The following is a 16907-nucleotide window of genomic DNA, read 5'->3' as shown; positions in this document are numbered from 1 at the left end:
AATCTAATTGGGACTATTTATGCATTGCTAAAGTTTTCATTCTTTAATTTTTCTATTTAGTCTTTATTATTTACTCTTTAAATTGTTAAATGTTCATGTTTTTTTTATTTTATATTTGGAATTTTAAGATTAATTCTTTTAATTTTAACATTTTTCATATAGTTTTTCTTTATTTTTTTTTTAAATTTCAGTTATTTTTTAAGATGACCTGAATTGAATCATAGGTCAACCCTAACCCAAACATTTAAAGTTAGGGTCTAGCATTTGACAGCTCAACCCGACCCAAAAACAACCCTAAGGGTCTTCACCCAACCTGAACCCGACCCCCACAACCCAATTGCCAGGTCTAAGGGAAAGTAACGAGAGTAACGGAAGATCCTATTACCTTTTTGTAATAGTGAATCCATACTGGATCTGGATCTCTAGGTCGATCCCGCAATAACCGCACAAGTGTTAATGGCCAAGTGAAGTTGGTCGGTTGGTCCACGTGTTGGGCATCCATTACTATCCCGCACATCACGTTCAAAGGCGCTTGGCAAAATTAGCAGTCTACCCTCCGATGTGAGAGAAAATTACTAGATTGCCCCTCAAAGTAGAACATGGCACTTTCTTATTGGTGTAAATTATTAACTCGGATGACTTTTGGTGAAAGAACTACAAGATAGATCTATGGATGGTCTATCAAATTTATTGATCCATCAATAATTTATGTCAAAAAAATGATTTTTTTTTCAATTTTAGGATAATTTATAAAAAAATATATAAATAATAAAAATAAATAATTATTCTAATAATTAAAATTTATGAATTGCATGTGATATGAAATATATCTTAGAAATTTCATTGAATTTCATATCTTTTAAATTAAAACTATATATTTCTATAATTATTAATTAATAATTTAATTTACAATAAATAAATAACAATTTATTAATTATTTACATGATTGATTAAATTTACATTAATAATTTTTATGAAGTTACCCATTGACTTAGTTTTTTTTTTTTTTGTAGTTTGCAAAATTAATAAGACTATGTTTGGCAAATAAGTGGTTTGAAAAATAAGTACTTATTTGAATAAGTGTTTGGTGGCCCCTTTCCCAAACCACATAAGTATTTATTGGGGTTACATTGTTTGGTGAGCCACTTGACCAATAAGTACTTATTTTTGTGGAAATGACATTTTTAGCCCCTACTTCACAAATGCATATAAATGTTGTTTTTTGAACATTATATTAAACTATTTCCATAGAAATGACTACTATACCCCTCGAGATACACATGAGCCCACACGTAACACATGTAGAACTAGACGTGGACCCACATGGTACACACGTGTGTGGCACTATTACCAAAAAATAAAAAGAACAATAATAATAATAAAAACTATTATTGTTATTAGCAATAATAGTAATAATAAAAATAATAATAACAATAACAATAATTCATATAATATAATAGTAACAATAAATTTGTTAATAATAATAGTAATAATAAAAATAATAATGTTATTGATAATAAGAAACAATATTGATAACCAACAGAACACATAATAATAAGAATAATAGCAATAATAATAAAATATGAATAATGGCAATAATTACAATAGTATTAGTAGACTACCTACTGTTAACCAACTGTCAGTTAATGTATCACGTGACATCATGTGCAACTTAAAGCTTTTAAAAATATCAAAATTACTCTTGGGAACAAATCACTATCCATCATCCTCTTCCTCGAGAAGATGAAACAGAGGTGCAAAACTAAAAATTCTTGGTGTCTACAGATCATTTGAAAACTAAAAATTCATGCTGGTAGCATTGTCACCACTGAGACAATCTGGATCAACATTAAACCCTACACGATGTCTTTTGTTCCACACCGCATAGTCTGTACTCTTAAGTGTTCTGGGCTTCCTTTTGTGGGCATTCTGGTGGCCCCAAGTTTCTTGAATAGAAGAAGTAAGGATTTGAGACTGTTCATTTTTTCTCAACGTTTGGATGGTTGATAAAGAAAATTAGATGAAACTCGAAGGGTATTTGTCCTTTCAAATGTCACTTAACAGCTAGTTAACGCCAGGTACTGGATTGGCACATTTTGAAAGTTTGGGGACCAGAATGGCACTAGGCCCAAAGTACAAGGTACTAATCGGGATTTTTCCCTAATTATAATTATAATTGTAATAAAATATTTAACAATAAATACAATTGTAATATTGTTAACAAAAAATAATAATAACAAATCCATTCATGTAACATAAATAACATTCCAATAACATATCAAAAATTTATAAAAATTAAAAAACATAACAATTCAAGCACCAAAATCCGAATTAACCTTCCAATCAACATGTGATAATTTTTTGTTTTTTGCTAAATAATTTAGGAATAAATTGCAATCAACGGTAATATGCCAAAAAATTGGGTAATTGCATATTATTATTCACAGTAGTATGCAACAAAATAAAATAAAAAAAAAGGATAATGCATATTATTCATAGTAGTATGCAAAAAAAAAATCGAGTAATGCATATTATTCACAGTAGTATGTAAAAAATAAAAATAAAAACAAATCGGGTAATGGCATATTATTCACATTAATATGCAAAAAATACCAAATGATTTGTATAAAGCTATAAACTATAAAAAAAAAAAAAAGTGTTAGAAAAGAACTTACCTCGAACCACCAACAGTATGTTGTGCATTGGTCGCCCCAAACTTAGATCTATGGTTTCATACAAAGAAAAAATAGCAGAAACCAATCCAAAACAGCATGTAAATGTTACAAGAACAAGTAAAAACATGAAGAACATACATTCCTGAGATCCAAGTTGAAGAACTAGCTGCTAGCTGCCCCACTAGGACACTCCCTACGCCACTGCAAGTGACCTGAGCAAATGGAGAAGACAATAGGGTTTTCTCCATTCACAAGGTAGTCTTGGTTTCAAAATTCAGAAAAATAGAATAAGCACTTGTTTCTTTTTAAGTACCAAAATAAGCAGCCCTAGGCATACTTATTTTTGCCAAACAGGAATAAATACTTATTTGCCACTTATTGTGTGATCCTGACACTTATTTTAAGTGATGCCAAATAGGGGCTAAAAGAATAATATAGAAAAATTAATGAAGTAAATAAAATATAGTAGTTGTTTTTTATTTGTTTTTAAATTAAATATATAATACATTGGCTGGTATATTATTAGCGAAGTTATGGTTTACATGGGTTGATAGATTATTAGCAAAGCTATGGTTTAATAACTAAATGTCCTATATTCCTAACCCTCTCCTTCCTAAAGAAGATTTGGACTCAGCTGTCATTAGGATCAGCAAACTCTAGGGGTCCATCTTGTTTTTCAGATTTTGAGAGTGGAAAAGTCGGTCAATAGGATTTTGGTTTCCATTGACCGTGATATCTATTTATTTTTTTAGATTTATGTAGGATTTATAGAAAATTCATTTTCCTTGGGTATTACTTATATAGGTAAGTGATACTTATCTCTCAAGTGGACAAGACGACAAGTAACTTTTTCATCTGGGAGAAAGTTGTCGATATTTGGATGGAACAAAATTACCCCTTTTAATAATATATTTGTATGTTTAAATCAACCAATCCTTAACTTCTTATGGACAGTGATAAACATTAGACTGCTGCCACCAGGACTTTCGTTGCTAGAGTTGGGCTTGGACTTTTGAGCAGGGATATACTTGTATGAGTGGTACCGGACTCAACGGTTTGGAAGGAAGCAAGAATCCGAGTCTGAGGATCAAAGGGGCGGATGGGAGAGGAGAAGAGGGCTCATCCTGCTTGATGCTTCCCAACAGCTCAGTATCATGATGGATTCTGATGATTGGTGCTGATACATTCAGATGATTGATTATGTCGATTACAGGTTCAGGTTCATCTAGTTAATATGATAGAAACAAAGTTAGGTTTAAGATGATAAGAAAGATTATTTTTTAACAGATTTAGCAAAAAGGACTAAACCCGGTAGTGTTAGTCTGTAAGAGAATATGGGTACAGATAGAAGTACCTTTTACTTATTCAGATCCTGCTTTTTGGCTTTTTGCTTTGTTAAGTTGGATTAAGTAATCTCTTAAAAGCAGTACAAGTATAATAATAACAAGAGTGAATCACTAATGGAGTGATGGCGTGGTAGTGGTAACTGGTAAGAAAGGTTGGGTAACCTAATGCAAGACTGAAAAATAGAAGATGACAACATAGGGTAGGAGATGGTTTTGAGTATAGCAGTTCAGGCGTGAAGAGAAACGAACAAGTCGCAAGGTATTTTGTGTGGAAATGAAGGGGAGTACTTTGAACCATATCAATATCCATCTCAGGGATTCATTTCTCAATCTTTCTATCTATTACTTTTACGAAAAAAATTAAAATAAAAGCAAAACAAAAAAATCTACATATTTCTGCATCGCCGTAATAAGACGACGAAGCTCTTAGACTGGGAGGGAAGGAGTTTGGCTTCCGTCAGGGTAATGCCCATTTGAGCAGCTTTCACAGCCTTGCATTAGAAATATTTCCCTATTCATGTACTTTATTTCATAAGGAGATATTCCTGATGCAAGGTTACAAGAGGCTGTTGGACGGTGTGAGCCCTAACTGAAGCTAATCTCGGAGGGAAAACCGGCAGAGAGCCAAGTGTAGTGTTTTGAGAAATTAAAAAAATAAAATAAAACAAAATAAATATTTAAAAAGTTAACAGTGGGGTGTAGAATCTTACATTCTTGGAAGCAAAAAAGAGAAGGGAAAATGGGACAAATGGCGGCCCAAGGATTCGATTCAGTATTTGGAATCGCACAGTAATTGCCCTATGTACAGTATAAATCCATACAAAATATAAGATTTTGCTCTCTAATATTTGTATTTGTACTCCTAAATGGAGCCTTACGTTGAGTATCATCGTTTTTGCCGGCTCTTTATAACGAACGGATGGATTGGTTATTTACTTACTGTCATCGGTTTTGTCTTATAAGTTGTTATAACAAAACAAAAGAATCACAAAATTGCAACAGAACCCCTCAAACTCTCCCCCACGTAGAGGACAGGTGGTGGCCCCTCATTGAATATACATCTTAAGATTCTATTATATTCTACAGCAGTTCTAAACTTGTTCCCAGTGCCCCCATTCGCATACAAAACATATTTAGAGGGCGTTGTACAAAGATTGTCTTAGAAAACAAAAACTACATCAGCAAGATCTGAACTCGTTCCTGTGGCCCCATGTTCAACATGAGTTTGATTTTTTGGAAACAAAAACACCCCTATTCAATCGAATTAAAGAAATGATTTCAGATAAACTAAATGGATCGGGATTGAATTCAAATTCAAGTGCAAAGGAGACAGAATCATTAGCTTCAAATAGTTTTCTTACGCCTAATCTGGACTTGTACAACCAGTGCCAACAGTAAACTGATACCAGCACCGCATGCAAACATGCAATCAAATTCAGATGGTCGGAGAGAAATAACAGAGCAAGGATAATAACATAAAAGATGAAGATCAATGAAGAGAAAAAACATCAATTCCATGATTTGAAATAGATTACAAGAGCTCTCCTGCTTTCCATGTATTGTATGATTCGATCTTGAGCTTATTTTCTTCCTCAACTTGTAATATAATATCACCAGCAAAATATCTGCCTAGATATCTAGAGTCACTTAAAACATTAAGAAAATCATGACACCACCCCACTGCCAACTACACCGCTAAAGCAACTTTACATAGTATGACTGTCCGTCGTTTTCCAGTAATCCTTTAGCCTGTCTCCCAATCCCACACTGCAGCAAAAATGAAGAGCATTTCAGAAAACAACTATTATAGTGTCTGTGCATCAGTCCATATTCTTCTATAGTAATGTGAGTCTGTCAAATTGATACCAAAAGGCAATTTAGAAAACAACTGTACATGGAGCAAGCTGCCTTTTCTAAGAAAAGCCCCATTACCGTATTAGATTCCTACAACACGTGCTTATTATTGGGCAGTGATTTGGGTGTCCCCTAATCTTTCTTTTTCCATTTTGCAAAGGCACAAAAAAAAAGGGTCTTTGGGATCAAAAGAACCATTTAATAAGGGTAAATTCATGTCACACCAGGAGTACTTTGTCCTTACACCCAGGAGGACACCCCATTAATCAAAACACTAGGGGAAGCCCAAATCACTCACCTTATATCGTTTTTCAAGTAAAGAACAGTATTTTTGCCCTTTTGTACAGCGCTACCCAGCCGAAACTCCATATAGGGACCATGGGAGCAGAACACATGGAGAACTTTTGCAACCCACTTTAGCCAGCAGGTATTACAAGAAGGCCCATCCAGACACTTTAGCTGGATATGCCATCAGAGAAATCAGACTCACATTAGTACTAAACATAAATTACATGAAAATGCAAATAATCTGCAAGACAATGCCATTAAATAGTTCCGTGTGCTGGATATCAGAACATTCTCAGACTATCCGATAAAAAAAAGTCTTGAAGAACATACCTTGAAATAAATCAAAATGATCTCCTGCCAGACCTCTGATCCTCATCCGCACTAGCATTGTCATCGCCAAAGCTACCAAAACGGCTTGAACCAGAGTTACCAAAGTTACCACCAAATCGACTTGAACTAGAACTACCAAAACTACTAGAGCGACCTGAACCAAATTCCCCAAACCCACTGGAACGACCAGAACCACTGGATTGACCAAAGCCACCTGACCGACCAAAATTACCAGATCTACTGGGGCCATCATTGCCAAAACCACCACCAAATCGCCCTGAACTTGATCCACCATGTCCACCCATACGACCTGATGGACTACCAAAACCAGAACCGCGTCCTAACCCAGAATAGCCACCAGCACGACCAAAACCTGAATCACTCCGACCACCTCCTGCACCTCCATGAGAGCCAAACCTACCACCACCACCCATATCACCAAACATATCACGGTTTGCTGGGTCAACAGGAATCCTGGGTAGCTGAAGATAGACAAGGGCAAACATGAAGTAATTAGTCTCCACTGTTCACAGGAACCACCCACCCACCCAAAAAATTGGAAAAAAAAAGAAAAATAAAAATCAGTGCACAATCCTGAGAAATATTTCACATGGGAAAACCTATGTTCTTACTTTTTTTCTTTAGGTGAACGGTTGTTAGGATACACACACACATAGGTCATAGCTATGTATGTCATTCAACAGATAGTTGCAAATATTATTTTATCTGGGCTACAGCCTACAAAGACACCAAGGGGAATTAATATTCATATGGTTCTGGTTAATGGCTTGTTTTTCTATCCCCAAGAATGATGGACAGGGCGCAATGGGGAATGTTTTTGTCAGTGTATAAAAAGAGAATCAGCACTAACCTCTGTAAACCTGCATCCCACATCCCGCTCAATCATCCTGACAGCCCTGGCCTGCTGTTCTGTATAGATGAGAATTGCACTTCCTTTCTTTCCAGCACGACCTGTTCGACCAGATCTGTGAACAAATATCTCTGATGTGCTTGGAAGTTCATAATGTATCACCTAAGGAAAAGTCAAGAGAAAAATTAGAATAAAAATAGCAATAGAACCCATACAATGTGGCATGACAATTATGTGACACCAGTATGTATTTGGAAATTGAATATCATTAATAAATTAAACTAAAAATGATCAAAATATTATACATTATTGATAAAGTGAAGTAAAAATGACCTTGATATTGAAAATTTTACTAGTGCATACAACATATGAACCAACTTTACTAGTGCATACAATATAAATTTTATGCACAAATAAGCATACATGTTTAAATACAACAGAATCAGATTGTACCAGATCAAAAGGAGTGTCTATATTCAATCCCATTATAAATGGATCAAATTCAAATAACCCTCAACTGGAAAGGATTCAACTTTGAACAAGATAAAAATCAGGTCAGCTAGACTTCTTTTCTCTGAATGGAATATAAAACTAGGAAACTAGCCAAAAATTAGTTTTTTATGTTATAAAATTTTTATTGCCTAGGCGACTAGGCGCCCAGTGTCGCCCAAAATCGCCTAGACGCCTTGAAAACCATGAGTCGGATTGATAGATAAAATGGATGGTTTTATTTGGTCACATTCCAATGTATATGGCCCTTCTTCGTCTAGGGAAAGAGATCAATTTGGGGAAGAGTTGTTGAAGAGTTGGGGGAACAAAGGCTTGGGTACGAGGAAATTTAGGCAGTGTTTGGCAAATCTTCTTGCAATGGTCTTTTGGGCTTCAGCAAGCTCAGATGACCAAAAATCGGTCTTTTTCTGTTTGGTAACGAAAAGCCAGAAAGCCCATAAGACACTTGTGCAGAAAGACCCAAAAAGACCAAAAATGCCAAATTTCATGACAAGGCCCCAAAAGCTTCCTGGTCTTTCCACACAATATATAGCCTTTAAATATCTTTTGAAAATCCCGATAGACAAAGCCACTTACCAAACAGTCTGTCTTTAAAGACCTGACCCCAAAAGCTTGGTTTGTCTTTTGTACATCTAGGCTGCTAGAAGATCTTCTTAAAAGATTTGTCAAACGACACCTTAATAATTTCACCTACAAGTTTATGTCAAAGGATATATTGTTGGTGAATGCCAAGTACACATGGTCAAATATTTAGTTAAAATGCAGTTTGTTGTAGGTTGGATAGATTCTTAACGAGTACAGTTGGAAGGACCACTATGGCCATTTCAGATCATTGCCCTATTTTACTGATTGGAGAATTGGTAAAGTGATCTGCTCCTTTGGGGATTCCCCATCAAAAAGGAAAATTGAAACAATTGATAAAGAAAATTGAAACTAAGAACAAAATTCAAGTTAAAAAAAAAAATGAAACAATTGATAAAAATGAGATGGAAGAGGAAACCATTATCTTTGGGGAAGACAGAGAAGAGAGAATTAATTAATAATAGAATTAGAGCCAATATTCAAAAAGGAAGAGATCAACTGACATAAAAAATGAAGATGTTGATGGATAAAGGAAGGTGACAGAAATATCAAGTTTTTTCAGCAAATGGAAAATGGTAGAAGGCAAACGAATAAAATTTGGCATAAGAAATTGGGGAAATGTTTATCTTGCATTTTAAAAGTTTGTTGGCTCCCGGGGTAAAAAGATGACACTTAGAGGAGAGATATGCTTGGGATAAATTGTTAGAGGCGAAGGTGTATAGTTTGGAAGAGTCATTTATTGAACAAGAGATTAAGAGAGTTGTGATGGGGATGTGCAGGGACAAAGCTCCTAGACCATATGGGTTCACCATGACTTTCTTTCACAAAAGCTAGAAGTCACTAAGTCCAATTTGAGGAAGGTTTTCAACGAGTTCCATGAAAGGGGCAAAATTGAGAAAGCAATGACCTTCATTTCCCTGATACCAAAATGCCCTAGTCCAGCTTCCTCTAATGACTTTAGGCCAATCAGCATTACCACAAGTGAACAAAATAATTGTAAAGTTGATGTCAACAAGACATAAAAAATATGCCATTTTCAATAAAAAAAGGTGCTTCATTGAGATGGATGATGATGAGGATGGGTTTTGGAAAGAAATGGATTGGTTGGATTATGGGATGTCTTAGATTTTCACATTTCTCTATCATAGTGAATGGGGTCTTAAAAGGCTTATTTAGAGCATCAAAAGGACTTAGAGAAAGAAACCTTCTTTCTCCTGTGCTTTTCATTCTTCTGGTAGAATTGATCAGAAGGTTATTGAGAAGCTGACAAAAGAGATCTTTTTAGAGGGGCTTTAGAGTGGCAGAGAGAGGGTGGTGTCTCACTTATAGGTTGCAGATGACACCATAATTTTGGGGGTCACATAGAAGCTTGCAATATATTCTCATTTTGAGCAGGGTCCTTGAGATTGTTGAGGTAGTGTCAAGATTTTTTTGATAAGTGTGTCAGGATTAAAATAATCAATCCAAATGCAAGTTAGTGGGGATTCATCTAGAATAAAGGTAAGTAGAGGAGTGTGCAAGTGTTTTGGGTTCTGAGTAAAGATTGGCCAATTAAATACCTTGGGTTGCCTTTGGGGGGTACTATACGTATAGTACTTTCTAGAGAAGTGCTCATTGAAAGGTTTACCAAAAAATTGGCCAGCTAAAAAACGAAATATATTTCAAAAGGGGGTATGTTGCCCCTTACCAAATCCACTCTTACCAGCCTTCCGATGTATTGCTTCTCCCATTTCAAAGCTACTGTGAAGGTTATTAAGAGAGAAAAAATTATTAGGATTTTCCTTTGAGATTCAAGGGATGAGAAAAAATATCACTTGACTAGGTAGGAAAATGACACAAACCGAGATTGTTGGAGGGCTGAATGTTGAGGTTGAAAAAGGAAAATATCAATTTGTTAAGAAAAATGGCTATGGAGTTTTCCCAAGGAAAGGGGTAATTTGTGGCATTCAATGATGAAAGTATTTATGGCTTGGATACCAATGGGTTGGACTCAAGGCTTCCCATAAATATCACCCTGAGCCCTGAGGTGTATCTTGGAAAGTCACTATGATCATATTGCCTACTTTCTCTCATTCCATCAAATATGATCCTCATATTCCCTACTTTCTCCAGGAACTTAGGTTAGGAGAGCTTTACTTGAGAGGGAAATGGAAGAGTCAGTGAACCTCATCTCTATTTTGGACAATGTTTTTCTTCCTTCTACTGGCTCGATGAGAGGGTTTAGGACCCCAGATCAGTGGGTATTTTTTCAATTTCTTCTTTCGTCAAGGTTCTAGAAACTACCACCATTGTCTCCCTGTTCATTTCCCTTTGAAACCTTTGTGGATTGGCCCTTCACCCATGAAAGTTATGGTTTTTTGTTTCCCCTCATGAGTGCATTCTTTGTCTCAAGTGGTGAAAGTGCCTCCAATCATCTTCTTTCCTACCCTTTTTTCTTACTTTTTGTCCTTATTTGGTAAGAGGTTGGTTGTTGCATAAAGTATCTTGGAATTGTTCTCTAAAGCTTTACTAGGTTGTCACAAGAAAATGAAATTGTGGCATTGTAAAATGCAAGTCTTATGGTGTATGGAGTGAGGGGGGATGCAAGGTTGTTTGAAGACAAAGAGCAAAGAGTTGAAACTCTCGCTGAGTTAATTGAAGTTAAGATTGTTTATCGGGTATGTGAGGAGTTTCTTGGGATTAGTATGGATAACCTGCTGAGAGAACATCAAATGGAGAAAACTCTTCATCCATTCATTCAACCATCCTCAAAAGAGACATTACAATGATCTATGTATAAGAGAGCACCAAATCTTTTTTATATTTATAAGGTAATTATCTTTCTAACAAATGTAACTAAACACATCAATGGAGAAAACTGCACCAAAACTAAACACATCAATGTAATTAAGTCACTGCACCAAACACGTCAATGGAGAAAACTCTTCATTCATTCATTCACTCTCTAAAGATATGTTACAATGATCTATGTATAGGAGAACATCAAATCTCTTTGTGATTTATAAGGTAAATCTTTCTAATAAATGTAACCAAACAAGGAAACACTAGTCAACAAAGAAAAGAAATTGAAATCAAATTAATTTTAAAAGATTTTCTCAATCCCTGATATCAAATCATATGTTTAATTGATTTGATTGAGAAAATCTCTCTGGGCCTCACTTGAGCTAGCCAAAACTTCCAGAATGGACCCAGTGCATAGTTGTCAAGGTGTTGCCTAGGTGTCCTTGGCTGGGTGCCTCACCCAAACGCCTTGACTTATAGCAACTAGGTGTGCCCTTCTAGGCAACTAGGCACCCGCCTAGGCAACAAAAACAAGGTGGGTGCCTTATATAATATCATTTATATTGTTGTATCTTAACAATATGTGTGTCAATACATTTTATTATATTCTATATAATATATATATATATCATTTATACTTTGTTTTAATGTTTTACTATTGAAATTTAAAAGACCAAAGTGTTTTGAGAAGAGAAAAATAAAGAAAGAAAGAAAAAAGAAAGAGGAAAGAAAAAATATAAGTATAAAGAGGTTTTTTTTCTATTCTCTTTCTCTCTCTCTAATTAAATAAAACAGAAATTCCTCGTTTCTTCTAGTTTACTTTCCATCTTGAATATTTATCATATAAAGTTAATAACCTTCTTTAGCTGCCAATAGATATGAAATTGCTCTATTAAATACTTATCATAGTAGTATCATTATTGAAAATAATGGAATTAATATATGTAAAAGATTTTTATCTTTTAGATGTGAGATTTGCTTCTTTTTTTAGAGGAAATTTAATGTTCTTAAGAAAGAGAAATTGCTATTTTTTTCAATTAATATACATGCTGAATGGTATATAAAACTAGGGACCTAACCAAAAGTTAGTTCTTTATATTATAAAATTCCCATTGCCTAGGCAACTAGGTGACTAGGCAACCCAGTGAACGAGAATCGCCTAGATGCCTCGAAAACTATGCTTGATGGTCTTTTATTTCTTCTTGTAATATCATTCTTTTAAAAACAAAATAATAAACCAATTGAGTGCCACTGGTTAAAAGAAATCTTAGTTATATTCAAGAAACATCATTTCTAGTAAGAAATAAGAAGCCTAAATTTCACTCATTTTTCTTCTCTCCATTATGTTTGTTCACATGTCACTTGATTTTTTTTCCATCTTCCCCACTCTGTTTTACGGTTTTACCTTTATGGCAACAGAAAGCCACTACGTAAACATCCATATCCCTTGTGGACCAAATGAACCCATCCAAGTACACATTGTTCTTCTCAATGTATGAATATATCCACTAAATTGCTCCTATGGCCATATAACAATTATGAACAATGACCTAAGACTTTATAGAACAAACAAGGAAAAAAAAGCTTGCACTTTTTTTGGGCTAGGATCCAAGAATTGAACATCTCTTCACATATGAGGAAAATATGCAGGAAAAAGAAATGAGAACACTTCAACCATTCATGGCAGCACAAGCACAGTAATAATGTGCCTTAAGACAGATTTTTTGGATCACTTTAAACATCAAGAAAGAAACAAAAAAGAAAAATCAAATAAAAACCGGACAAGAAACAATGAAATGAAAAACAAAAAACAAAAAACAAGAAACAATAACAAAAAAAAAAAAAACCTTACCAGATCAACATTAGGAATATCAAGCCCACGAGCAGCAACATCTGTAGCAACTAAAATGTTAAACTGTCCATCTCGGAAGCCAGAAAGTGTCCTTTCCCTCTGGTTTTGAGAGATATCCCCATGCAAAGCTTCACATCTAAAACTGCGCCCCATGGCATGTGCCAACCGATCAGCATCACGCTTTGTTTGAGTAAAAACAATACACTTGCCTCCTTTTGCATGTTCCTAGTAAGGACAGTGTAAGAGGATAATCATATTAATTCAAAACTCCTGATAACAGTTGCAAAACAAAGATGTAATTCCAGAACCAGAACATAAAATTTCTGCAAATAAACAGAAAGGTTATAGATTCATACTGTTATCAGGGATCCAATGATTGATGCCTTCCCATACATGTCTGAAGCAATCGAATATAGAGAAATTCCATCTGCCAATTTCTGATCAGAATCCCCAACCTACAGTGCGTATTGCACCAAACATGGTCAGGCATAACAAATGACACTGAAAATGGGAATTCAACTAAATGAACCATTTTGTATTGACTCCACGATAAAGTACACTTGCATGACCAAAACACTTATAAAAAGATAACTGAGAAAAACCTGAAATATAAATACAACATGCCCAAGTGTATATTGCAGGATAGCCAAATGGACTGATAATCAAATAAAATACTTCAATAATTTCATCAAAATAAAAGTATTTCTCATTATTTTTTCACAACACCCTGTTATGTTTTGAAGACATCAGAAATTACTCTACCCCAGGCCAAGAATGAGAAGAACTTGGTACAACATGAAACTTTTGGGACCAACAAGCCAAGAATGCTAGCATTCACATATAATGAAACAGCACAATGTATGTTGCCAAAAAATATCAAAGTAACAAAATAAGTAAAGTACCAAATAAACAGCAAATGAAATCAATCAGTATACTCACAAGATCAATAGTTAATGGATCTTTAAGATACTTCTGTGTCAGCTTTCTTATCCAGCTTGGCATGGTGGCAGAGAACATCATGCTTTGACGCTTCTGAGGTAACTTGTCTAATATTACTTCTACATCTTCATCAAACCCCACAGCAAGCATCTGATCTGCCTCATCTAGGACAACAAACTGGACCTCCGACAAAACCAAAGCACCTCTTTTAAGCAAATCAATAATACGACCAGGTGTGCCAACAACTACATCTACACCATAATCAAGTGTGTTCATTTGACGCGATATAGGAACACCACCATAAACACAGATTGTATCCAAGTTGGGGGCAGATTCATGGAATTCCTTCTCAACTTGCCGAGCAAGTTCTCTTGTTGGAGCCAAAACCAAGGCCAAAGGATTTCTTCCACGTCTGTGAAAATGAAGAAAAATATGCAATTTGGAAAAAAAACAAAATAATCATAACACACACCAAAAACCTCTATCTACAACCATAATCATAAGATACCATGATCAAACTTCATACTTCAAACTCAAAACTAATTCAATCATTGTGGCAGAAATCTACAAACCCATGTTTAGCATTGAACTGAATGATTCTGTCCATTATGGGAATGCCAAAAGCTAGAGTTTTCCCCGTTCCAGTTCTGGCCCGACCAATCAAGTCACGTCCTTGCATTGATGGTTCCAGGACAGCCCTCTAAACAAAGGCAAAAGGAAAAATGACAAATAATTGTCAACTTTAGTGCTAACAGAATATCATGAGTTTGCTACCACAAAATGAAACCAAAGCTACACTTAATTAGATAGGATAATCACAAGTATCCAGTTTTTAAGATTCTGAAGCAACACATTTTTTTATTTCTTTTGAAGAGCTACACAACAGGGGTAGCCCATCCCCCAACCCAGGTGCAGGCAGGATTCGATCCCAAGTTTCCGCTACAACCAGCAGGAGACCTTACCAACCCGCTGGTTGGCACCTTGCCTGAAGTAATAAATAATTCCCAAGTATATTTGTAGAATTACGTGTTCACAAAGGATACTTCAAAAATGATAGGAGGCTTCCTATAATCTAAACAGAACAATTTAAAGATGAAATTGCAATATGATTAGAAAAGGTATCACAGAAATTGGTATTATTGTTTGGACTTGTTCATTAAATCATGCATGGCAAAATAAAAACTAGTAGGCAATGGTGCAGAAACTGCAATGTGAAGCAAAAAGCATGAACCAGTGATAAAATGACACATCACAGTTGGCATCGTTAACGTTGTTCAAGTCATTAATAGCAAGTACATCTTGTGGATTGTGAACTAATGAAAAGTAAGTAGACCATGTAATGTATTTTACATGATTGGTTGAAATCGAGAATTTTATAGTCACTGTCACGAATATTCATTTCTGCACCATAGTCGAACATAAACTAGTAATAACCAAACAGAAACAAATTTTATTAGAGTTTTCAATGAAAAAAAACCATATGTTTTTGGTTGGTGATGGTTGCAAGCCTATATAAGAGATTGATAAAAACTTTATGTAAAAACGTGCTCATGCTGACTGACCTAATGAACAGAAAAATAATCCCCATCCTCCACATAGACTGTTCATCTTGTCAAGATTGCCATGACTAACGTTCCATGTCAAACAAGAATTAACTAGTCATGACTCGATTAAAAATCGGATTGAACAGTTAGTAGTCAGTTACATTTAGTGTCTGGGCATAGAAGATACATAGACATCTTATTGATGTAGGGGCACAACTCTTTCAAGGTTACTTATATAGATTAACCAGAAGAACCAATTAAGTGAAAGCAAGACAGACCAAAACAAAATGATGAGAAGTAGGAACGAAGTCCAAAACTATTAATGAAGTTAAGACAATTGGAACATGATTCCAACGTTCTATTTCCATGGGGTCTAACGAGATTCAAGAAATAAATATAAAACAATAACTCTGATAATCCAAGTTAAAACCATCCAAAACAAAGAGGGCTTTGAAATGCAACAAAAAGAATACCTGTATGGGGAAAAGCTTAGTGATTCCTTTCTTAGCCAAAGCAGAAACGATCTCCGGCGCAATCCCGAGCTTCGAGATATCAAGTCCTTCTTCACTATCTCCACCGACCTTCTTTCCCACTGACTTCTCCTCATCCGAAAAATCATCTACAGCATACTCCGCTTGTACAAACGACGAAGCCCTAAATTCTAACGGCCTACTCAAGAAATGAAAACCCCTAACTCCAAACCCGAATCCAAGCTTTTCCGCCGCCTTATAAGACGAAAATGAACTGACTTCACCGCCGAAAACACCATTTCTAACGGCTTCAGCCGCTGTTGCGGACTGAAGAACTCGAAATGCCTCCATGGAGATCAAAGCAGTGAGAGTCTGCTTCGACGCCATGGAAACGATCGAAGTTGACTTCCTGAAGAGGAAATTCATCTTGTCCGGTATGTTGTAAAAGATGGCCCTTTTTAGTTCTCAACCAAGAAACGGAAAATGACCCTAGAAACCCTAGAAATGCCAGAAATAGAAACAGAGATGAGTGAGAAATCGAGCTTAGAGAGACAGAGAAACCCCAACAAATTAGGGTTTCAATAGCAGAGAGCGGGAGGAATCAAAAACCTCGAAGGGAGGGTTTAGACAGAGAAGATATTTATGCTGGCCGAAGGGTTTAGCAAGATCGTCTTACATGTACATCTCAGCGTGCATTGCGAACATCTCCCGTACTTATCATTGTAAGATGTTCGCAATACACGGTTTGGATGTGTTATGGGACGCAGTGGGGCGTGTGAACTCGGGTTGAACTCGGATTTAGCAGGGTTCTTTTTCTTACTTGTACCCTCACAGAGTTCGGCCTCAGTCGAAACACCTAGAGTCA

General features: G+C 35.6%; 1 protein-coding gene across 2 annotated transcripts; it reads right to left on the bottom strand.

The window, feature by feature from the left end:
* Nucleotides 1–5469: 5469 nt before the first annotated feature.
* Nucleotides 5470–16907, bottom strand: LOC104598327 (DEAD-box ATP-dependent RNA helicase 53, mitochondrial-like). Of its 2 annotated transcripts, XR_735360.3 has the most exons (9): nucleotides 16046–16907; nucleotides 14601–14728; nucleotides 14029–14440; nucleotides 13446–13544; nucleotides 13090–13314; nucleotides 7365–7526; nucleotides 6494–6975; nucleotides 6174–6334; nucleotides 5470–5788 (listed from the first exon to the last, which is right to left on the bottom strand). XR_735360.3 is itself a non-coding variant. In XM_010260348.2 (8 exons), exons 1-7 carry the CDS (start codon nucleotides 16466–16468, stop codon nucleotides 6505–6507), a joined length of 1920 nt encoding a protein of 639 aa, XP_010258650.1. In that variant the 5' UTR covers nucleotides 16469–16907; the 3' UTR covers nucleotides 5470–5788; nucleotides 6494–6504. The 2 variants fall into 2 exon arrangements, 1 of the variants encoding a protein (XP_010258650.1); XM_010260348.2 differs by lacking the exon at nucleotides 6174–6334.

The sequence above is a fragment of the Nelumbo nucifera genome, chromosome 7 (assembly GCF_055504915.1).
Source record: "Nelumbo nucifera cultivar China Antique chromosome 7, China Antique-T2T, whole genome shotgun sequence".
Classification (NCBI taxonomy): Eukaryota; Viridiplantae; Streptophyta; class Magnoliopsida; order Proteales; family Nelumbonaceae; genus Nelumbo; species Nelumbo nucifera.
This window is presented reverse-complemented; position numbering and strand designations above follow the sequence as displayed.

Excerpts from the sequence above, each read along its gene's own strand:
- LOC104598327 (XM_010260348.2), bottom strand. The coding sequence starts at position 16,468 with ATGAATTTCCTCTTCAGGAAGTCAACTTCGATCGTTTCCATGGCGTCG. Across the intron at positions 14,729-16,045 it reads CTAAGCTTTTCCCCATACAG|AGGGCTGTCCTGGAACCATC; the intron begins GTATTCTTTTTG and ends GCCTTTGTTTAG. Across the intron at positions 14,441-14,600 it reads CAGTTCAATGCTAAACATGG|ACGTGGAAGAAATCCTTTGG; the intron begins GTTTGTAGATTT and ends TCATTTTCACAG.